At 49.7% G+C, this 22,923-nt stretch overlaps 1 protein-coding gene across 1 annotated transcript in view; it reads left to right on the top strand.

The window, feature by feature from the left end:
• Positions 1-739: 739 nt before the first annotated feature.
• jmjd1cb (jumonji domain containing 1Cb) overlaps positions 740-22,923 on the top strand; it is a 69,308-nt gene continuing 47,124 nt past the window's right edge. The window contains exons 1-8 of the mRNA XM_071394758.1: positions 740-912; positions 1,139-1,914; positions 2,171-4,582; positions 8,298-8,499; positions 14,645-14,859; positions 17,826-17,978; positions 20,230-20,319; positions 22,324-22,451. Coding sequence (XP_071250859.1) covers positions 755-912; positions 1,139-1,914; positions 2,171-4,582; positions 8,298-8,499; positions 14,645-14,859; positions 17,826-17,978; positions 20,230-20,319; positions 22,324-22,451 — 4,134 coding nt within the window. The 5' untranslated portion in view covers positions 740-754. The remainder of the gene's footprint in view (positions 913-1,138; positions 1,915-2,170; positions 4,583-8,297; positions 8,500-14,644; positions 14,860-17,825; positions 17,979-20,229; positions 20,320-22,323; positions 22,452-22,923) is intronic.

Raw genomic sequence — 22,923 nt, 5'->3', positions numbered from 1 at the left:
CACTTCCTTATGTCTGAAACACAGGCTTCTAGCGAGGGCAACTCTGGGGCTTCACCATGTTTCATTGAAATGTACAGCTGTGTGTCATCCGCATAGCAGTGAAAGTTAACATTATGTTTTCGAATGACATCCCCAAGAGGTAAAATATATAGTGAAAACAATAGTGGTCCTAAAATGGAACCTTGAGGAACACCAAAATGTACAGTTGATTTGTCACAGGACAAACCATCCACAGAGACAAACTGATATCTTTCCGACAGATAAGATTTAAACCAGGCCAGAACTTGTCCGTGTAGACCAATTTGGGTTTCCAGTCTCTCCAAAAGAATGTTGTGATCGATGGTATCAAAGGCAGCACTAAGGTCTAGTAGCACGAGGACAGATGCAGAGCCTCTGTCTGACGCCATTAAAAGGTCATTTACCACCTTCACGAGTGCAGTCTCAGTGCTATGATGGGGTCTAAAACCAGACTGAAGCATTTCGTATACATTGTTTGTCTTCAGGAAGGCAGTGAGTTGCTGCGCAACAGCTTTTTCAAATATTTTTGAGAGGAATGGAAGATTCGATATAGGCCGATTCGTTTTTCATATTTTCTGGGTCAAGGTTTGGCTTTTTCAAGAGAGGCTTTATTTCTGCCACTTTTAGTGAGTTTGGTACACATCCGGTGGATAGAGAGCCGTTTATTATGTTCAACATAGGAGGGCCAAGCACATGAAGCAGCTCTTTCAGTAGTTTAGTTGGAATAGGGTCCAGTATGCAGCTTGAAGGTTTAGAGGCCATGATTATTTTCATCATTGTGTCAAGAGATATAGTACTAAAACACTTGAGTGTCTCTCTTGATCCTAGGTCCTGGCAGAGTTGTGAAGACACAGGACAACTGAGCTTTGGAGGAATACGCAGATTTAAAGAGGAGTCCGTAATTTGCTTTCTAATGATCTTTTCCTCAAAGAAGTTCATGAATTTATTATTGCTGAAGTGAAAGCCATCCTCACTTGAGGAATGCTGCTTTTTAGTTTGCTTTGTGACAGTATCAAAAATAACTACTGTTGACCAGGGCTCTGTGTTGGAATAGTATGCCGTTTGAGCTTATGACTTCCTGTCTGGTCTGTAGTTGAATGTTATTTATTTCTCTCCTCAGGGATTTGAAGGGTTTTGTGGACCCCATCAGAACCATCACTCTGGCCCACCTGAAGCAGGAGCAGGACTGCAGCAGCACTCCGACCGGGAAAGACAGTCACCTGCACCAACTCTACCTGGAGGCCCATAATAAACAACTGCAGCAGAGGATGGTCCAGCAGCAGCAGGAAGCAGGGCAGAGGGACCGGGCCAGTAAGTATAAGGAGGAGAACAGACGGATCCTCCAGGAGAGCATCGAGGTGGCCCCCTTCACCGCTAAGATCCGGTCCAGTGATACCGACAGGGAGCCTAATCCCTACCCCCGGATCCCCTCGCTCCCCCACCCCCGGATCCCCTCGCTCCCCCACCCCCAGCGCCTCCATCAGGAGAAGGAAACGGAGCACCCTGCAGCAGACCTGTATCAGTTTAAACAGCAGGCCGTGTCCCAGCACTGTCTCCCCCCGAGTAACTACTTCACTACCTTGTCCAACAGTGTGGTCAACGAGCCGCCTCGTCTCTACCCCTCTAAAGAGTTCAACTCCTACTTTGAGAAGGTGAACAGGGAGCAGGACTCAGCAGCAGTCTCTGGTCTCTCTCTGGGAGGAGGGGCAGCGTTCAGCTCCAAGTCCAAACCCCCTCCTCTCATCAAACACCAGGCTGATGGGGAGGGTCTGCTAGGGAAGATATCAGAGCAGCTGAACCAGCAGGTAAGCCTATCCAACGTGCAGAGGTATCGTCTCAGTACCATAGTCAGCCCTGTTAGTCCAGACCTCTCCCCTTCCTCCAGTCAGAGCCAGACCCAGAGCCACTGTCAGACCCAGAGCCACTGTCAGACCCAGAGCCACTGTCAGACCCAGAGCCACTGTCAGACCCAGAGCCACTGTCAGACCCAGAGCCACTGTCAGACCCAGAGCCACTGTCAGACCCAGAGCCACTGTCAGACCCAGAGTCAGACCCAGAGCCACTGTCAGACCCAGAGCCACTGTCAGACCCAGAGCCACTGTCAGACCCAGAGCCACTGTCAGAGCCACTCAGACCCAGAGTCAGACCCTGGCCCAGCTAAGGTGTATGCCAGCCCTGCACCGTGCCCCCGTGTTCCACCCTCCTATCCAGCAGACACTGGACAGGAAGGAGGCGGGCTGCGGCCGGTTGTCTCCTCCCACCCTGACCCCCATCCAGCCAGTCAGCTCGGCCGGTAAGGTGTCTGAGCAGCAGAAACCGCCCACCCTTCTGCCCGAGCTACGGGAGGTCAGCGCCGTGTGTAAGGGCGGGGCAGCGATGACCTCATCCGAGATGTGGCGAGCCGGCGACCCTCAGGGCCACGACAAGCCGGGATGGCATTCTGAGAGGAGCCCCGGCAGGAAGCCTGGGGCCACCACGGCGTCTGTTATCGTCCGTCCCTCTACGTGTATAACGTACGAAGGCTCGCCAGGCGCCAAGACCTCGGCCAAGGACTCTCTGACGGGGAGGATGTTCCCGGGGAGCAGGCCTCAGACAGTCTGTCTGAAACTGGCCTATGAGAGAGACAGGGAGTCTGGAGGGAAGGTGATCCTGCCAAACACTAACTTGGAGGAGGCTGCTTGCCTGCAGCAGTACAATAACAACTTTATGAGAGTGTCCCAGTCTCAGGGAACCTTTCCAGTCTCTGTCTCGGCTGCTGCCAACTCTGTGTGCAATAGGAGTAGTGATGGGACTAGGGCAGTCTCCAACATGGCTCCCTACGGTGTGCTGAGTAGAAGACAAGAGAGAACCTACTGTGGGCCCAACACCTCCAGCGCTAGCAGGACAGAGAGCTCTGGCCCTCAGGGCAGGGCCTTCCACTCAGGGCCTGGGTTAGGGCCAAGGGCTGAGCTCCAGCAACAGGAGGGGGGCTCCTCCAAGACCTCATCCCCCAACCTGCACCCTGGGCCCAGCCTGGCCAGCAGCACCCAGGCCTCTCCCAACCCCAGCCAGTCCTACTATGGGAGCTTTGTCCATCTGAAGAAGCACAAGGCAGCGTTGGCAGCAGCCCAGCAGTCCAGAGGTCCTAGCAGCTCCAGCAGTCCAGAGGCCCTAGCAGCAGCAGCCCAGCAGTCCAGAGGTCCTAGCAGCTCCAGCAGTCCAGAGGCCCTAGCAGCAGCAGCCCAGCAGTCCAGAGGTCCTAGCAGCAGCTCCAGTGGTAGTGGTCCTGAGAGCCTGATTGAGCCATCTAACAGTAGAGCTCTTCACATCTCCCCTCCACCTCCCCTTGCCTCGGCCTCCGCCCAGGACCACAGAACCACAGCAAGCCCAGGACCACATCAAGCAGGAGCTAGCCCTGGCCCCCTCCCCAATGGCCAGCCAGCCCAGATGAACCAGAGCCAATCTCAACCCAACTACCACAAGCTGAAGAAGGCCTGGCTCACCAGACACTCAGAGGAGGACAGGAACATAAACACTATGATTAAAACAGAGGAGGACAGGAACAGGAACACTATGATTAAAACAGAGGACGCTGATAAGTCTGTTACCACCACTGTGTCAAAGTCTGTTACTATCACTGTGAGCCCCTCTGTGTCGAAGTCTGTTACCACCACTGTGAGCCCCTCTGTGTCGAAGTCTGTTACCACCACTGTGAGCCCCTCTGTGTCGAAGTCCGTTACCACCACTGTGAGCCCCTCTGTGTCGAAGTCTGTTACCACCACTGTGAGCCCCTCTGTGTCGAAGTCTGTTACCACCACTGTGAGCCCCTCTGTGTCGAAGTCTGTTACCACCACTGTGAGCCCCTCTGTGTCGAAGTCTGTTACCACCACTGTGAGCCCCTCTGTGTCGAAGTCTGTTACCACCACTGTGAGCCCCTCTGTGTCGAAGTCTGTTACCCCCTCTGTGTCGAAGTCCGTTACCACCACTGTGAGCCCCTCTGTGTCGAAGTCTGTTACCACCACTGTGAGCCCCTCTGTGTCGAAGTCCGTTACCACCACTGTGAGCCCCTCTGTGTCGAAGTCTGTTACCACCACTGTGAGCCCCTCTGTGTCGAAGTCTGTTACCACCACTGTGAGCCCCTCTGTGTCGAAGGCCGTTACCACCACTGTGAGCCCCTCTGTGTCGAAGTCTGTTACCACCACTGTGAGCCCCTCTGTGTCTGAGATGGAGATGATCAAGCCTTGCACCGTCACTCTGATTGCCTCTACCTCCAGTGATGTAGAGATGAAGATAGAAGAGGTCAAATGTCAGGAGGACAAGATGGCCGCCGAGGACAGGAATACGCGGCGTGGCAGCAAGAGGGTGTACGACCACGACTCGGCCTCAGAGAGCGGAGAGGACTCTGACGCCAGCGAGAGCAGCAAGCAGGAGCAGAGGGCTAAGAGGCAGCCCAAACCCACCTACAAGAAGAAACAGAACGACATGCGGAGGAGGAAAGGAGAGGGAGAGCGAGATGAGGAGCTGAAACACAACGGGATCTTTCGGAGCGCCAAGGAGAAGACCAAGCTGAAACTGTCCAGCAACAGTAAGTCTCGCATTAAAGGGACATTTCAAAATGTTTCAACTTCATATTCATCCTCTCCAGCACCACCCCAACATCAACATATCTACTCCAGCACCACATTAACATATCTACTCCAGCACCACCCCAACATATCTACTCCAGCACCACCCCAACATCAACATATCTACTCCAGCACCACATTAACATATCTACTCCAGCACCACATTAACATATCTACTCCAGCACCACCCCAACATATCTACTCCAGCACCACCCCAACATCAGCATATCTACTCCAGCACCACATTAACATATCTACTCCAGCACCACCCCAACATATCTACTCCAGCACCACATTAACATATCTACTCCAGCACCACCCCAACATCAACATATCTACTCCAGCACCACCCCAACATCAACATATCTACTCCAGCACCACCCCAACATTAACATATCTACTCCAGCACCACCCCAACATTAACATATCTACTCCAGCACCACATCAACATATCTACTCCAGCACCACATTAACATATCTACTCCAGCACCACCCCAACATTAACATATCTACTCCAGCACCACATCAACATCAACATATCTACTCCAGCACCACCCCAACATTAACATATCTACTCCAGCACCACATTAACATATCTACTCCAGCACCACCCCAACATTAACATATCTACTCCAGCACCACATTAACATATCTACTCCAGCACCACATTAACATATCTACTCCAGCACCACCCCAACATTAACATATCTACTCCAGCACCACCCCAACATTAACATATCTACTCCAGCACCACCCCAACATTAACATATCTACTCCAGCACCACCCCAACATTAACATATCTACTCCAGCACCACCCCAACAATAACATATCTACTCCAGCACCACCCCAACATTAACATATCTACTCCAGCACCACCCCAACATTAACATATCTACTCCAGCACCACATTAACATATCTACTCCAGCACCACATTAACATATCTACTCCAGCACCACCCCAACATTAACATATCTACTCCAGCACCACCCCAACATTAACATATCTACTCCAGCACCACCCCAACATTAACATATCTACTCCAGCACCACCCCAACATCAACATATCTACTCCAGCACCACCCCAACAATAACATATCTACTCCAGCACCACATTAACATATCTACTCCAGCACCACCCCAACATTAACATATCTACTCCAGCACCACCCCAATGTGGTGCTGGACAGAATATGTAAAGTTGGTGCGTTTCTATGTAAATGTATGTAAAGTCTCCCTTTAATAACACATGCATACAGACACACAGACTCTCAAATGAATATGATTTCAACTTCTAATAGCATTCTAACAAGGTCAACTCAGTCTCTCAGCTCATCATATGTTAGCTGGCCTTATCTTATTATATATCCCATATGATGATGAGTTTCTGTTTCCTACACAGTGTGGATATGACCTGTTGTTATTGGTTCCTAAAGGGGAGAGGTATATACTCTGGAACACCAGACTATCTGACGTTTCGCCAACTAAACTCGCCCTCTGGACGTTGTTTGTGGAAGTTTGTTTGTTTTCCGAATCACAAATCAATTAGTTATTGTTAAATTTGCTTGAGCGATGTTCTCTTGACAATCGTGTAGCATTCTTCAGGAAGCGTGCTGTTTCCAATAGGGAATTCCTCTCCCGGATGCCCGTACCTCGACTGAGTCCTAGTTGCGGGACGCGGGGATTGATTGGGACTTTGGTCAGAGCAAATGTCTTGTCTGCCTGGCCGTGGTGCGTACGGTAGCTGCCCACGCACAACCCAACTCCTCTGCGCTCTGTCGCCTGTTGCGGCAGGGTACTCGAAGGGAGAGTTTCGATGGCGTGCCTCGGTCAGGCACCGCTTGCCTCTCTTTCCAGACTTTGTCGATGAAAGGTCTGGTCCCACCTCAGTGATCTGGTTGTATGTGGACTTTCGAGATCAGGCTAGCTAAACAAGCTCTGCATAGCGTGCTAGCCAGGTTGGCTAACTCGCCGAAGCGTGCTAGCTACTACTAGCTATTCATGCCTCCCCACGTTGGAGTTGCTGCGGTAGCTCTCTTGTTTCGTACACGTAGCGTTAAGGCTCTTGGTTATTCTAAAAGGACCGTGCTACGGTCTAAGAGGCTAGCTAACCTAGCTTACACTAAAAAGCTTCCAGCTATAGAACTTTTTCAGGATCTGAGGACCCATGCCAAATCTTTTCAGTCTCCTGAGGGGGAATACACCGTGCTTCTACACCTGCATTGCTTGCTTGCTGCTGTTTGGGGTTTTAGGCTGGGTGTCTGTACAGCACTTCGAGATATTAGCTGATGTACGAAGGGCTATATAAAATAAACTTGATTGAAACTTGATTGAATAGGCTTTGTCGTGGCCCTCTTCACGACTGTCTTGGTTTGTTTGGACCATGATAGTTTGTTGGTGAGGTGGACACCAAGGAACTTGAAGCTCTCAACCTGCTCCACTACAGCCCCGTCGATGAGAATGGGGGCGTGCTCTGTCCTCCTTTTCCTGTAGTCCACAGTCATCTTTTTTGTCTTGATCACATTGAGGGAGAGGTTGTTGTCCTGGCACCACACGACCAGGTCTCTGACCTCTTCCCTACAGGCTGTTTCATCAGCAAACTTAATGATGAAGTTGGAGTCATGCCTGGCCATGCAGTCATGGGTGAACATGGAGTACAGGAAGGGACTGAGCATGCACCCCTGAGGGGCCCCCGTGTTGAGGATCAGCTTGGCAGATGTGTTGTTACCTACCCTTACAACCTGGGGATGGCCCGTCAGGAAGTCCAGGATCCACAGACTTTTGTGAGGTTGTATCGCCTGGATGTCCCTGCTCCCAGTCTAGTGCACAGTGTGTTTACAGCTGGGACAGGACAGGGTCGTTAGTCAGAGCTCAGTCTGGGTGGTCAGCCATGGGCCGTTTCATTTAGTATCCGCTGGCGCCGGCTTGGGGCGGGATTCTTGTTCCCCATAGTCCCCATAGTGTTGTACTGACTGAAAGGGAACAGAACTCTATGACTTACTACTGTTCCCTGAAGGAGGGAAACCAGGTACTAAACCTGCATCGCCTGGTTCTGGGCTCGGTAAAGAGCGGTACGGAATTGAAGGAATGAATCCAAGCCGCAAGGTTGTCACCTGTGGAAGGCGGGGCTTTCAGAGAGGCGCGGATTTCATTGGCCTTGTCAGGCGTGATTTTAGTTCTTCATTCAATGTGGCGAGAGTGTGACTCCCCATCGTTATGTTGTATCATGTTTCCCTCCTTCAGGGAACAGTAGTTATAGTCACAACGTTACGGTTTTATCTTCATATCCATAATGAGTTGAAATTGAACTGACCTCAACTCTGGTGTAGAGAAATACACAAGACCTCTAGTTACAGTACATAGGTCTGCATACATCCTGGTCACCTTATTTATGTTTCCTCCGGTACCAGATGGTATCCCCCGCTCTGTGCTGAAGGACTGATCATGTCTCTGTCCCCTCCGGTACCAGATGGGATCCCCCGCTCTGTGCTGAAGGACTGATCATGTGTCTGTCCCCTCCGGTACCAGATGGGATCCGCCGCTCTGTGCTGAAGGACTGATCATGTCTCTGTCCCCTCCAGTACCAGATGGCATCCCCCGCTCTGTGCTGAAGGACTGATCATGTCTCTGTATTAGATATCATAGTAACCATCTCTCTGTCCCCTCCGGTACCAGATGGGATCCCCCGCTCTGTGCTGAAGGACTGGAGGAAGGTGAAGAAGTTGAAGCAGACGGGGGAGTCGTTCCTGCAGGATGACTCGTGCTCCGAGATTGGACCCAACCTGCAGAAGTGTCGAGAGTGTCGTGTTGTCCGCAGCAAGAAGGGGGAGCAGCCAGCTCATTCCCCTGTCTTCTGCCGCTTCTACTACTTCCGCCGGTGAGTCTGATTGGCTGATTCAGTCTCGTTTTGTCTGGTTAGCTGGTCCGCTGGTCAGGTGGTATTTGATTGGCTGCTCTGTCTCCCGGCTAGTGTCTGATTGGCTGCTTTGCTCGGCTGGTCCACTTTGCCGCCACATGGTTAGAGATTGTTTAGGTCATTGTATACGATCTCCAACCCTTCCTCAGTCAGTCAGTCCATCTGTTATTGTCTGTCAGTGAACCCTTCCTCAGTCAGTCCATCTGTTATTGACTGTCAGTGAACCCTTCCTCAGTCAGTCAGTCCATCTGTCCATCAGTCAGTCAGTCCATCTGTTATTGACTGTCAGTGAAACCTTCATCAGTCAGTCAGTCCATCTGTTATTGTCTGTCAGTGAACCCTTCCTCAGTCAGTCCATCTGTTATTGTCTGTCAGTGAACCCTTCCTCAGTCAGTCAGTCCATCTGTTATTGACTGTCAGTGAACCCTTCCTCAGTCAGTCCATCTGTTATTGTCTGTCAGTGAACCCTTCCTCAGTCAGTCAGTCCATCTGTTATTGTCTGTCAGTGAACCCTTCCTCAGTCAGTCCATCTGTTATTGACTGTCAGTGAACCCTTCATCAGTCAGTCAGTCCATCTGTTATTGTCTGTCAGTGAACCCTTCCTCAGTCAGTCCATCTGTTATTGTCTGTCAGTGAACCCTTCCTCAGTCAGTCCGTCTGTTATTGACTGTCAGTGAACCCTTCCTCAGTCAGTCAGTCCATCTGTTATTGTCTGTCAGTGAACCCTTCCTCAGTCAGTCAGTCCATCTGTTATTGTCTGTCAGTCAACCCTTCCTCAGTCAGTCAGTCCATCTGTTATTGTCTGTCAGTCAACCCTTCCTCAGTCAGTCCATCTGTTATTGTCTGTCAGTGAACCCTTCCTCAGTCAGTCCATCTGTTATTGACTGTCAGTGAACCCTTCCTCAGTCAGTCAGTCCATCTGTTATTGTCTGTCAGTGAACCCTTCCTCAGTCAGTCAGTCCATCTGTTATTGTCTGTCAGTCAACCCTTCCTCAGTCAGTCAGTCCATCTGTTATTGTCTGTCAGTCAACCCTTCCTCAGTCAGTCCATCTGTTATTGTCTGTCAGTGAACCCTTCCTCAGTCAGTCAGTCCATCTGTTATTGTCTGTCAGTGAACCCTTCCTCAGTCAGTCCATCTGTTATTGTCTGTCAGTGAACCCTTCCTCAGTCAGTCCATCTGTTATTGTCTGTCAGTGAACCCTTCCTCAGTCAGTCCATCTGTTATTGACTGTCAGTGAACCCTTCCTCAGTCAGTCAGTCCATCTGTTATTGACTGTCAGTGGACCCTTCCTCAGTCAGTCAGTCCATCTGTTATTGTCTGTCAGTGAACCCTTCCTCAGTCAGTCAGTCCATCTGTTATTGTCTGTCAGTGAACCCTTCCTCAGTCAGTCCATCTGTTATTGTCTGTCAGTGAACCCTTCCTCAGTCAGTCAGTCCATCTGTTATTGACTGTCAGTGAACCCTTCCTCAGTCAGTCAGTCAGTCCATCTGTTATTGACTGTCAGTGAACCCTTCCTCAGTCAGTCAGTCCATCTGTTATTGTCTGTCAGTGAACCCTTCCTCAGTCAGTCAGTCCATCTGTTATTGACTGTCAGTCAACCCTTCCTCAGTCAGTCCATCTGTTATTGACTGTCAGTGAACCCTTCCTCAGTCAGTCAGTCCATCTGTTATTGTCTGTCAGTGAACCCTTCCTCAGTCAGTCCATCTGTTATTGTCTGTCAGTGAACCCTTCCTCAGTCAGTCCATCTGTTATTGTCTGTCAGTGAACCCTTCCTCAGTCAGTCAGTCCATCTGTTATTGACTGTCAGTGAACCCTTCCTCAGTCAGTCAGTCCATCTGTTATTGTCTGTCAGTCAACCCTTCCTCAGTCAGTCCATCTGTTATTGTCTGTCAGTGAACCCTTCCTCAGTCAGTCAGTCCATCTGTTATTGACTGTCAGTGAACCCTTCCTCAGTCAGTCCATCTGTTATTGACTGTCAGTAAACCCTTCCTCAGTCAGTCAGTCCATCTGTTATTGTCTGTCAGTCAACCCTTCCTCAGTCAGTCCATCTGTTATTGTCTGTCAGTGAACCCTTCCTCAGTCAGTCAGTCCATCTGTTATTGACTGTCAGTGAACCCTTCCTCAGTCAGTCCATCTGTTATTGTCTGTCAGTCAACCCTTCCTCAGTCAGTCAGTCCATCTGTTATTGACTGTCAGTGAACCCTTCCTCAGTCAGTCCATCTGTTATTGTCTGTCAGTGAACCCTTCCTCAGTCAGTCCATCTGTTATTGTCTGTCAGTGAACCCTTCCTCAGTCAGTCCATCTGTTATTGTCTGTCAGTGAACCCTTCCTCAGTCAGTCAGTCCATCTGTTATTGTCTGTCAGTGGACCCTTCCTCAGTCAGTCCATCTGTTATTGTCTGTCAGTGAACCCTTCCTCAGTCAGTCCATCTGTTATTGTCTGTCAGTGAACCCTTCCTCAGTCAGTCCATCAGTTATTGACTGTCAGTAAACCCTTCCTCAGTCAGTCAGTCCATCTGTTATTGTCTGTCAGTGAACCCTTCCTCAGTCAGTCAGTCCATCTGTTATTGACTGTCAGTCAACCCTTCCTCAGTCAGTCAGTCCATCTGTTATTGACTGTCAGTCAACCCTTCCTCAGTCAGTCCATCTGTTATTGTCTGTCAGTGAACCCTTCCTCAGTCAGTCAGTCCATCTGTTATTGACTGTCAGTCAACCCTTCCTCAGTCAGTCAGTCCATCTGTTATTGACTGTCAGTCAACCCTTCCTCAGTCAGTCAGTCCATCTGTTATTGTCTGTCAGTCAACCCTTCCTCAGTCAGTCCATCTGTTATTGACTGTCAGTGAACCCTTCCTCAGTCAGTCAGTCAGTCCATCTGTTATTGTCTGTCAGTGAACCCTTCCTCAGTCAGTCAGTCCATCTGTTATTGTCTGTCAGTGAACCCTTCCTCAGTCAGTCAGTCCATCTGTTATTGTCTGTCAGTCAACCCTTCCTCAGTCAATCCATCTGTTATTGTCTGTCAGTCAACCCTTCCTCAGTCAATCCATCTGTTATTGACTGTCAGTGAACCCTTCCTCAGTCAGTCCATCTGTTATTGTCTGTCAGTGAACCCTTCCTCAGTCAGTCAGTCCATCTGGTGTTGGTTCCGGTTCTAGGGTTGGTGTTGGTTCAGGTTCTAGGGTTGGTGTTGGTTCAGGTTCTAGTGTTGGTTCCGGTTCTAGGGTTGGTGTTGGTTCCGGTTCTAGGGTTGGTGTTGGTTCCGGTTCTAGGGTTGGTTCAGGTTCCGGTTCTAGGGTTGGTTCAGGTTCCGGTTCTAGGGTTGGTTCAGGTTCCGGTTCTAGGGTTGGTTCCGGGTCTAGGGTTGGTGTTGGTTCCGGTTCTAGGGTTGGTGTTGGTTCCGGTTCTAGGGTTGGTTCAGGTTCTAGGGTTGGTTCAGGTTCTAGGGTTGGTTCAGGGGTTGGTGTTGGTTCCGGTTCTGGGGTTGGTGTTGGTTCCGGGGTTGGTGTTGGTTCCGGGGTTGGTGTTGGTTCCGGGGTTGGTGTTGGTTCATGTTCTAGGGTTAGTGATGGTTCCGGGGTTGGTGTTGGTTCATGTTCTAGGGTTAGTGATGGTTCCAGGGTTGTGTGTTGGTTCCGGTTCTAGGGTTGGTGTTGGTTCCGGGGTTGGTGTTGGTTCCGGGGTTGGTGTTGGTTCCGGGGTTGGTGTTGGTTCCGGGGTTGGTGTTGGTTCCAGGGTTGGTGTTGGTTCAGGTTCTAGGGTTGGTGTTGGTTCAGGGGTTGGTGTTGGTTCCAGGGTTGGTGTTGGTTCAGGTTCTAGGGTTGGTGTTGGTTCAGGGGTTGGTGTTGGTTCAGGTTCTAGGGTTGGTTCAGGTTCTAGTTTTGGTGTTGGTTCCGGTTCTAGGGTTGGTTTTGGTTCAGGTGTTGGTGTTGGTTCCGGTTCTAGGGTTGGTTTTGGTTCAGGTGTTGGTGTTGGTTCCGGTTCTAGGGTTGGTGTTGGTTCCGGTTCTAGGGTTGGTGTTGGTTCCGGTTCTAGGGTTGGTTCAGGTTCCGGTTCTAGGGTTGGTTCCGGGTCTAGGGTTGGTGTTGGTTCCGGTTCTAGGGTTGGTGTTGGTTCCGGTTCTAGGGTTGGCGTTGGTTCCGGTTCTAGGGTTGGTGTTGGTTCCGGTTCTAGGGTTGGTTCAGGTTCTAGGGTTGGTTCAGGTTCTGGGGTTGGTGTTGGTTCCGGTTCTGGGGTTGGTGTTGGTTCCGGGGTTGGTGTTGGTTCCGGGGTTGGTGTTGGTTCATGTTCTAGGGTTAGTGATGGTTCCGGGGTTGGTGTTGGTTCATGTTCTAGGGTTAGTGATGGTTCCAGGGTTGTGTGTTGGTTCCGGTTCTAGGGTTGGTGTTGGTTCCGGGGTTGGTGTTGGTTCCGGGGTTGGTGTTGGTTCCAGGGTTGGTGTTGGTTCAGGTTCTAGGGTTGGTGTTGGTTCAGGGGTTGGTGTTGGTTCCAGGGTTGGTGTTGGTTCAGGTTCTAGGGTTGGTGTTGGTTCAGGTTCTAGGGTTGGTGTTGGTTCAGGTTCTAGTTTTGGTGTTGGTTCCGGGGTTGGTTCCGGTTCTAGGGTTGGTTTTGGTTCAGGTGTTGGTGTTGGTTCCGGTTCTAGGGTTGGTTTTGGTTCAGGTGTTGGTGTTGGTTCCGGTTCTAGGGTTGGTTTTGGTTCAGGTGTTGGTGTTGGTTCCGGTTCTAGGGTTGGTTTTGGTTCAGGTGTTGGTGTTGGTTCCGGTTCTAGGGTTAGTGATGGTTCTAGGGTTGTGTTGGTTCCGGTTCTAGGGTTGGTTCCGGTTCTAGAGTTGGGGTTGGTTCCAGTTCTAGGGTTGGTTTTGGTTCCGGTTATAGGGTTGGTGTTGGTTCCGGTTCTAGGGTTGGTTCCAGTTCTAGAGTAGTGTTGGTTTTGGGTTGGTGTTGGTTCCGGTTCTAGGGTTGGTGTTGGTTCCGGTTCTAGGGTTGGTGTTGGTTCCGGTTCTAGGGTTGGTGTTGGTTCCGGTTCTAGGGTTGGTGTTGGTTACGGTTCTAGGGTTGGTTCAGGTTCTAGGGTTGGTGTTGGTTCCGGTTCTAGGGTTGGTGTTGGTTCCGGTTCTAGGGTTGGTGTTGGTTCCGGTTCTAGGGTTGGTGTTGGTTACGGTTCTAGGGTTGGTGTTGGTTCAGGTTCTAGGGCTGGTGTTGGTTTCTGTTCTAGGGTTGGTTCAGGTTCTAGGGTTGGTTCAGGGGTTGGTGTTGGTTCCGGGGTTGGTGTTGGTTCCGGGGTTGGTGTTGGTTCCGGGGTTGGTGTTGGTTCCGGGGTTGGTGTTGGTTCATGTTCTAGGGTTAGTGATGGTTCCGGGGTTGGTGTTGGTTCATGTTCTAGGGTTAGTGATGGTTCCAGGGTTGTGTTGGTTCCGGTTCTAGGGTTGGTGTTGGTTCCGGGGTTGGTGTTGGTTCCAGGGTTGGTGTCGGTTCAGGTTCTAGGGTTGGTGTTGGTTCAGGGGTTGGTGTTAGTTCCAGGGTTGGTGTTGGTTCAGGTTCTAGGGTTGGTGTTGGTTCCGGGGTTGGTGTTGGTTCAGGGGTTGGTGTTGGTTCAGGTTCTAGGGTTGGTGTTGGTTCAGGTTCTAGGGTTGGTGTTGGTTCCGGGGTTGGTTCCGGTTCTAGGGTTGGTTTTGGTTCAGGTGTTGGTTCCGGTTCTAGGGTTGGTTTTGGTTCAGGTGTTGGTGTTGGTTCCAGTTCTAGGGTTGGTGTTGGTTCCGGTTCTAGGGTTGGTTCCAGTTCTAGAGTAGTGTTGGTTTTGGGTTGGTGTTGGTTCCGGTTCCAGGTTTGGTTCCGGTTCTAGGGAGCCAGTGGGTCTTTATTCTGTCATTATGGTGTTGCCTTCTGACAGGGAGGAGTAATGATCTAGTGTGTGTCTGCGCCTCTCATTAACATGTCCTCTCTCCCTCGTCTCTCCAGCCTGTCCTACAGTAAGAATGGAGTGATCCGTGTGGACGGCCTCTCATTAACATGTCCTCTCTCCCTCGTCTCTCCAGCCTGTCCTACAGTAAGAATGGAGTGATCCGTGTGGACGGCCTCTCATTAACATGTCCTCTCTCCCTCGTCTCTCCAGCCTGTCCTACAGTAAGAATGGAGTGATCCGTGTGGACGGCTTCTCCACTCCTGATCAGTTTGATGAGGAGGCGCTGTCCCTCTGGGCTCCTGACGTATACGAGGAGAATGAGTTGGACCCAGACTCCTCCAAGTACATCCTCTCATATATAGGAGACCAGTTCTGTCAGATGGTCACCACTGAGAACACTGCTGCTACATGGATCAAAAAAGATGGTATGAAGAGCAGCACAGAGAAGTGTAGTTGTTAGTCTGAAAGGCAGAGCAGCACAGAGAAGTGTTGTTGTTAGTCTGAAAGGCAGAGGAACACAGAGAAGTGTTGTTGTTAGTCTGAAAGACAGAGCAGCACAGAGAAGTGTTGTTGTTAGTCTGAAAGGCAGAGGAACACAGAGAAGTGTTGTTAGTCTGAAAGGCAGAGGAACACAGAGAAGTGTTGTTAGTCTGAAAGACAGAGGAACACAGAGAAGTGTTGTTGTTAGTCTGAAAGACAGAGCAGCACAGAGAAGTGTTGTTGTTAGTCTGAAAGGCAGAGCAGCACAGAGAAGTGTTGTTGTTAGTCTGAAAGGCAGAGCAGCACAGAGAAGTGTTGTTGTTAGTCTGAAAGGCAGAGGAACACAGAGAAGTGTTGTTGTTAGTCTGAAAGGCAGAGCAGCACAGAGAAGTGTTGTTGTTAGTCTGAAAGGCAGAGGAACACAGAGAAGTGTTGTTAGTCTGAAAGGCAGAGGAACACAGAGAAGTGTTGTTAGTCTGAAAGACAGAGCAGCACAGAGAAGTGTTGTTGTTAGTCTGAAAGGCAGAGCAGCACAGAGAAGTGTTGTTGTTAGTCTGAAAGGCAGAGCAGCACAGAGAAGTGTTGTTGTTAGTCTGAAAGGCAGAGCAGCACAGAGAAGTGTTGTTGTTAGTCTGAAAGGCAGAGGAGCACAGAGAAGTGTTGTTGTTAGTCTGAAAGGCAGAGGAACACAGAGAAGTGTTGTTGTTAGTCTGAAAGGCAGAGGAACACAGAGAAGTGTTGTTAGTCTGAAAGACAGAGGAACACAGAGAAGTGTTGTTGTTAGTCTGAAAGGCAGAGGAGCACAGAGAAGTGTTGTTGTTAGTCTGAAAGGCAGAGGAACACAGAGAAGTGTTGTTGTTAGTCTGAAAGGCAGAGGAGCACAGAGAAGTGTTGTTGTTAGTCTGAAAGGCAGAGGAACACAGAGAAGTGTTGTTGTTAGTCTGAAAGGCAGAGGAACACAGAGAAGTGTTGTTGTTAGTCTGAAAGGCAGAGGAGCACAGAGAAGTGTTGTTGTTAGTCTGAAAGACAGAGCAGCACAGAGAAGTGTTGTTGTTAGTCTGAAAGACAGAGGAACACAGAGAAGTGTTGTTGTTAGTCTGAAAGGCAGAGGAGCACAGAGAAGTGTTGTTGTTAGTCTGAAAGGCAGAGGAGCACAGAGAAGTGTTGTTGTTAGTCTGAAAGACAGAGGAACACAGAGAAGTGTAGTTGTTAGTCTGAAAGGCAGAGGAACACAGAGAAGTGTTGTTAGTCTGAAAGACAGAGGAACACAGAGAAGTGTTGTTGTTAGTCTGAAAGGCAGAGGAGCACAGAGAAGTGTTGTTGTTAGTCTGAAAGGCAGAGGAGCACAGAGAAGTGTTGTTGTTAGTCTGAAAGACAGAGGAACACAGAAGTGTTGTTGTTAGTCTGAAAGGCAGAGGAACACAGAGAAGTGTTGTTGTTAGTCTGAAAGGCAGAGGAACACAGAGAAGTGTTGTTGTTAGTCTGAAAGGCAGAGGAGCACAGAGAAGTGTTGTTGTTAGCCTGAAAGGCAGAGGAACACAGAGAAGTGTTGTTGTTAGTCTGAAAGGCAGAGGAACACAGAGAAGTGTTGTTGTTAGTCTGAAAGGCAGAGGAACACAGAGAAGTGTTGTTGTTAGTCTGAAAGACAGAGGAGCACAGAGAAGTGTTGTTGTTAGTCTGAAAGACAGAGGAGCACAGAGAAGTGTTGTTGTTAGTCTGAAAGACAGAGGAACACAGAGAAGTGTTGTTGTTAATCTGAAAGGCAGAGGAGCACAGAGAAGTGTTGTTGTTAGTCTGAAAGACAGAGCAGCACAGAGAAGTGTTGTTAGTCTGAAAGGCAGAGGAACACAGAGAAGTGTTGTTGTTAGTCTGAAAGGCAGAGGAGCACAGAGAAGTGTTGTTGTTAGTCTGAAAGACAGAGGAACACAGAGAAGTGTTGTTGTTAATCTGAAAGGCAGAGGAACACAGAGAAGTGTTGTTGTTAGTCTGAAAGGCAGAGGAGCACAGAGAAGTGTTGTTGTTAGTCTGAAAGGCAGAGGAACACAGAGAAGTGTTGTTGTTAGTCTGAAAGGCAGAGGAACACAGAGAAGTGTTGTTGTTAGTCTGAAAGACAGAGCAGCACAGAGAAGTGTTGTTGTTAGTCTGAAAGGCAGAGGAGCACAGAGAAGTGTTGTTGTTAGTCTGAAAGGCAGAGGAACACAGAGAAGTGTTGTTGTTAGTCTGAAAGGCAGAGGAACACAGAGAAGTGTTGTTGTTAGTCTGAAAGGCAGAGGAGTACAGAGAAGTGTTGTTGTTAGTCTGAAAGACAGAGCAGCACAGAGAAGTGTTGTTGTTAGTCTGAAAGACAGAGGAACACAGAAGTGTTGTTGTTAGTCTGAAAGGCAGAGGAACACAGAGAAGTGTTGTTGTTAATCTGAAAGGCAGAGGAGCACAGAGAAGTGTTGTTGTTAGTCTGAAAGGCAGAGGAGCACAGAGAAGTGTTGTTGTTAATCTGAAAGGCAGAGGAACACAGAGAAGTGTTGTTGTTAATCTGAAAGGCAGAGGAACACAGAGAAGTGTTGTTGTTAATCTGAAAGGCAGAGGAACACAGAGAAGTGTTGTTGTTAATCTGAAAGGCAGAGGAACACAGAGACATTCTCTCTGTTAGTCTTAGTGTTACTGTAGACAGCCGGGGTCAAAGCTCAAACTATTATCTGTGTGTTTAACAGGTCATACCATCCTGAACTGTAGATCAACTAAATGTTTTATTGTGTCTGTTATTGTACCCATGTTACAGCCCTCTGAGGCCAGACTAGTTTCTAAAGTCTTCTGGATGAAGGAATCAGTCTGTCCTATTGAGACTGCCTGGAAGTGCTCTGCTGTCCTCTGCCTGTTGTCTTCATCCTCCCTGTTTGTGTGCTTTGCCCTGCAGCCAAGATGGCCTGGAAGAGGGCTGTGAGAGGGGTCCGGGAGATGTGTGACGCATGCGAAGCCACCTTGTTTAACATTCACTGGGTCTGCCACAAATGTGGCTTTGTGGTTTGTCTGGACTGTTACAAGGCGAAGGAGAGGAAGACCTCCAAAGGTCAGTCAACATTTAGGATTTTAACATTTAAACCTCTTCCTTTCCACCATAGACTAGTAGAGGATACAGGTTTTTCTCCCCCTCCCTCTCTCTCCCCCTCCTCCTCTCCCTCCCTCTCCTCCCTTTCTCCCACTCCCTCTCTCTCCTCCCTCTCCCCCTCCCTCTCTCCTCCCTCTCTCCTCCCCCTCCCTCTCCTCCTCCCCCTCCTCCCTCTCTCCCTCCCCCTCCTCCCTCTCCCCCTCCCTCTCTCTCCTCCCTCTCCCCCTCCCTCCCTCTCCTCCTCCCTCTCCTCTCTCCTCCTCCCTCTCCCTCTCCCTCTCCTTCTCCCCCTCCCTCTCCTCCTCCCCCTCCCTCCCTCTCTCCCTCCCCATCCTCCCCCTCCCCCTCCCTCTCTCTCCCTCCCTCTCCCCCTCCCTCTCTCTCCTCCTCCCTCTCCTCTCTCCTCCTCCCTCTCTCTCCCTCCCTCTCCCTCTCTCTCCTCCCTCTCCCCCTCCCTCTCTCTCCCTCCCTCTCCCCTCCCCTCCCTCTCCTCCTCCCCCTCCCTCTCCCCTCTCCTCCCCCTCCCTCTCTCCCCTCCCCCTCCTCCCTCTCCCCCTCCCTCTCTCTCCTCCCTCTCCCCCTCCCCTCTCCTTCTCCCCCTCCCTCCTCTCTCTCCAAGGTGGGGGTCTGGTTGAGACAGACATTGTGTTGTAGTGCTGATGGTTGGTCACAGGGCCCTGGGCAGGTGTAAATCACCATGACGACAGACAGACATGGCATATCTGCTGTACCCAGCCTGCCCCCTACTGCCTGCTATAGTAGTGGTAGGAGACTGACTGTCTGTCTCTCTGTGTCTTTGTCTCCAATTCAAAGGGCTTTATTGGCCTGAGAAACATCTGTTTATTACCTAAACAAGTGAAATAAACATGACTGTCTGTCTGGACGGCAACCCTCACGGCTCCTACAGAGTGTGAGACCCCGTCCCTCACAGCTCCTACAGAGTGAGACCCCGTCCCTCACGGCTCCTACAGAGTGTGAGACCCCGTCCGTCACAGCTCCTACAGAGTGTGAGACCCCGTCCGTCACAGCTCCTACAGAGTGTGAGACCCCGTCCGTCACGGCTCCTACAGAGTGTGAGACCCCGTCCGTCACAGCTCCTACAGAGTGTGAGACCCCGTCCGTCACGGCTCCTACAGAGTGTGAGACCCCGTCCGTCACGGCTCCTACAGAGTGTGAGACCCCGTCCGTCACGGCTCCTACAGAGTGTGAGACCCCGTCCGTCACGGCTCCTACAGAGTGTGAGACCCCGTCCGTCACGGCTCCTACAGAGTGTGAGACCCCGTCCGTCACGGCTCCTACAGAGTGTGAGACCCCGTCCGTCACGGCTCCTACAGAGTGTGAGACCCCGTCCGTCACGGCTCCTACAGAGTGTGAGACCCCGTCCGTCACGGCTCCTACAGAGTGTGAGACCCCGTCCGTCACGGCTCCTACAGAGTGTGAGACCCCGTCCGTCACGGCTCCTACAGAGTGTGAGACCCCGTCCGTCACGGCTCCTACAGAGTGTGAGACCCCGTCCGTCACGGCTCCTACAGAGCGTGAGACCCCGTCCGTCACGGCTCCTACAGAGCGTGAGACCCCGTCCGTCACGGCTCCTACAGAGCGTGAGACCCCGTCCGTCACGGCTCCTACAGAGTGTGAGACCCCGTCCGTCACGGCTCCTACAGAGTGTGAGACCCCGTCCGTCACGGCTCCTACAGAGTGTGAGACCCCGTCCGTCACAGCTCCTACAGAGTGTGAGACCCCGTCCCTCACAGCTCCTACAGAGTGTGAGACCCCGTCCCTCACGGCTCCTACAGAGTGTGAGACCCCGTCCGTCACAGCTCCTACAGAGTGTGAGACCCCGTCCGTCACAGCTCCTACAGAGTGTGAGACCCCGTCCCTCACAGCTCCAACACCAGACAGTGTGTTATCAGTACTATAGTTGATCTGATTCCCCATGTTGAGAAGCAGCAGCAGAGGATTCATCCTAATTCTCCTGTTGAACCTGTAAACCTCCTGAGAGAGACACGGTCTGTTCTCATGTAGCGTCTGAGGCCCAAATGGGACCCTATTCCCTTTATAGTGGGACACTCCAACACCCACAGAGCCCTGGTGAAAGTAGTGCACTATAAAGGGAATAGAGGAGCGTTTGGGAAGCAGACAGACGTGGTTTCCATTGAGACCTGACAGGGTTTGTTGGTTTGAGGTAATGTGTGTTTTGTTGTTCCCCCAGACAAAGACCTGTATGCCTGGCTGAAGTGTGTCAAGGGACAGCAGCATGGTCACAAGTACTTGATGCCAACACAGATTATCCCAGGAACTGGTAGGAACCAATGATTTCTGTTCCTCTCTGTCTGGACCTCAGCCAGGGCTGGAATAGATTTCGTTATTCAGTTAGGAAACTACAACACAGAGTTAAACTACAAGATAAGACTCCATTACAACACAGAGTTAAACTACAAGACAGGACTCCATTACAACACAAGACAGGACTCCATTACAGCACAGAGTTAAACTACAAGACAGGACTCCATTACAACACAAGACAGGACTCCATTACAACACAGAGTTAAAGTACAAGACAGGACTCCATTACAACACATAGTTAAAGTACAAGACATGACTCCATTACAACACAGAGTTAAAGTACAACACAAGACAGGACTCCATTACAACACAGAGTTAAACTACAAGACAGGACTCCATTACAACACAGAGTTAAAGTACAACACAAGACAGGACTCCATTAGAACACAGAGTTAAACTACAAGACAGGACTCCATTACAACACAGAGTTAAACTACAAGACAGGACTCCATTAGAACACAGAGTTAAACTACAAGACAGGACTCCATTAGAACACAGAGTTAAACTACAAGACAGGACTACATTACAACACAGAGTTAAAGTACAAGACAGGACTCCATTACAACACAAGACAGGATTCCATTACAACACAGAGTTGAAGTACAAGACAGGACTCCATTATAACACAGAGTTAAAGTACAACACAAGACAGGGCTCCATTACAACACAGAGTGAAAGTACAACACAAGACAGGACTCCATTACAACACAGAGTTAAAGTACAAGACAGGACTCCATTACAACACAGAGTTAAACTACAAGACAGAGTTAAACTACAAGACAGGACTCCATTACAACAAAAGACAGGATTCCATTACAACACAGAGTTAAAGTACAACACAAGACAGGACTCCATTACAACACAAGACAGGACTCCATTACAACACAAGACAGGACTCCATTACAACACAAGACAGGATTCCATTACAACACAAGACAGGACTCCATTACAACACAGAGTTAAAGTACAAGACAGGACTCCATTACAACACAGAGTTAAACTACAAGACAGGACTCCATTACAACACAAGACAGGATTCCATTACAACACAGAGTTGAAGTACAAGACAGGACTCCATTACAACACAGAGTTAAAGTACAACACAAGACAGGACTCCATTACAACACAGAGTGAAAGTACAACACAAGACAGGACTCCATTACAATACAGAGTTAAAGTACAAGACAGTACTCCATTACAACACATAGTTAAACTACAAGACAGAGTTAAACTACAAGACAGGACTCCATTACAACACAAGACAGGATTCCATTACAACACAGAGTTAAAGTACAACACAAGACAGGACTCCATTACAACACAACACAAGACAGGACTCCATTACAACACAAGACAGGACTCCATTACAACACAACACAAGACAGGACTCCATTACAACACAAGACAGGACTCCATTACAACACAACACAAGACAGGACTCCATTACAACACAAGACATGACTCCATTACAACACAAGACAGGACTCCATTACAACACAGAGTTAAAGTACAACACAAGACATGACTCCATTACAACACAGAGTTAAAGTACAACACAGGACTCCATTAAAACACAGAGTTAAACTACAAGACAGGATTCCATTACAACACAAGACAGGACTCCATTACAACACAAGACAGGACTCCATTACAACACAAGACAGGACTCCATTACAACACAAGACAGGACTCCATTACAACACAAGACAGGACTCCATTACAACACAAGACAGGACTCCATTACAACACAAGACAGGATTCCATTACAACACAAGACAGGATTCCATTACAACACAGAGTTAAAGTACAACACAAGACATGACTCCATTACAACACAGAGTTAAAGTACAACACAGGACTCCATTAAAACAGAGTTAAACTACAAGACAGGACTCCATTACAACACGTGTAGCTCTACCATGCTGACGTGTGTAATAATGACTAGTGGTCTGTCCTGCAGTTCTGACCGAGGTGATGAGCGCCATGCATCTGTTCAGGGAGAAGTACAGCATCAGGACCCCCTGTGTCTGTACTGGGAAACACAACCCTCTACTCAACAAGCTGCCTGCTACCAACGGAGTCTCTCAGGTACGGAGATACACAGCTGCTCTGTTTCTGCTGCTCCCCAAGTAGCACCCTGTTCCCTACATAGTGCACTACTTTAGACCAGGTACGGAGATACACAGCTGCTCTGTTTCTGCTGCTCCCCAAGTAGCACCCTGTTCCCTATATAGTGCACTACTTTAGACCAGGTACGGAGATACACAGCTGCTCTGTTTCTGCTGCTTCCCAAGTAGCACCCTGTTCCCTACATAGTGCACTACTTTAGACCAGGTACGGAGATACACAGCTGCTCTGTTTCTGCTGCTTCCCAAGTAGCACCCTGTTCCCTACATGGAACACTACTTTAGACCAGAACCCTATGGAACCCTGTTCCCTACATAGTGCACTACTTTAGACCAGAGCCCTATGGCACCCTATTCCCTATATAGTGCACTACTTTAGACCAGAGCCCTATTCCCTATATAGTGCACTACTTTAGACCAGAGCCCTATGGCAC

This window comes from Salvelinus alpinus, chromosome 3 (genome assembly GCF_045679555.1).
Source record: "Salvelinus alpinus chromosome 3, SLU_Salpinus.1, whole genome shotgun sequence".
Classification (NCBI taxonomy): Eukaryota; Metazoa; Chordata; class Actinopteri; order Salmoniformes; family Salmonidae; genus Salvelinus; species Salvelinus alpinus.
The sequence above is the reverse complement of the archived record's forward strand: the minus strand, read 5'-3'. Positions and strand labels throughout refer to the sequence as shown.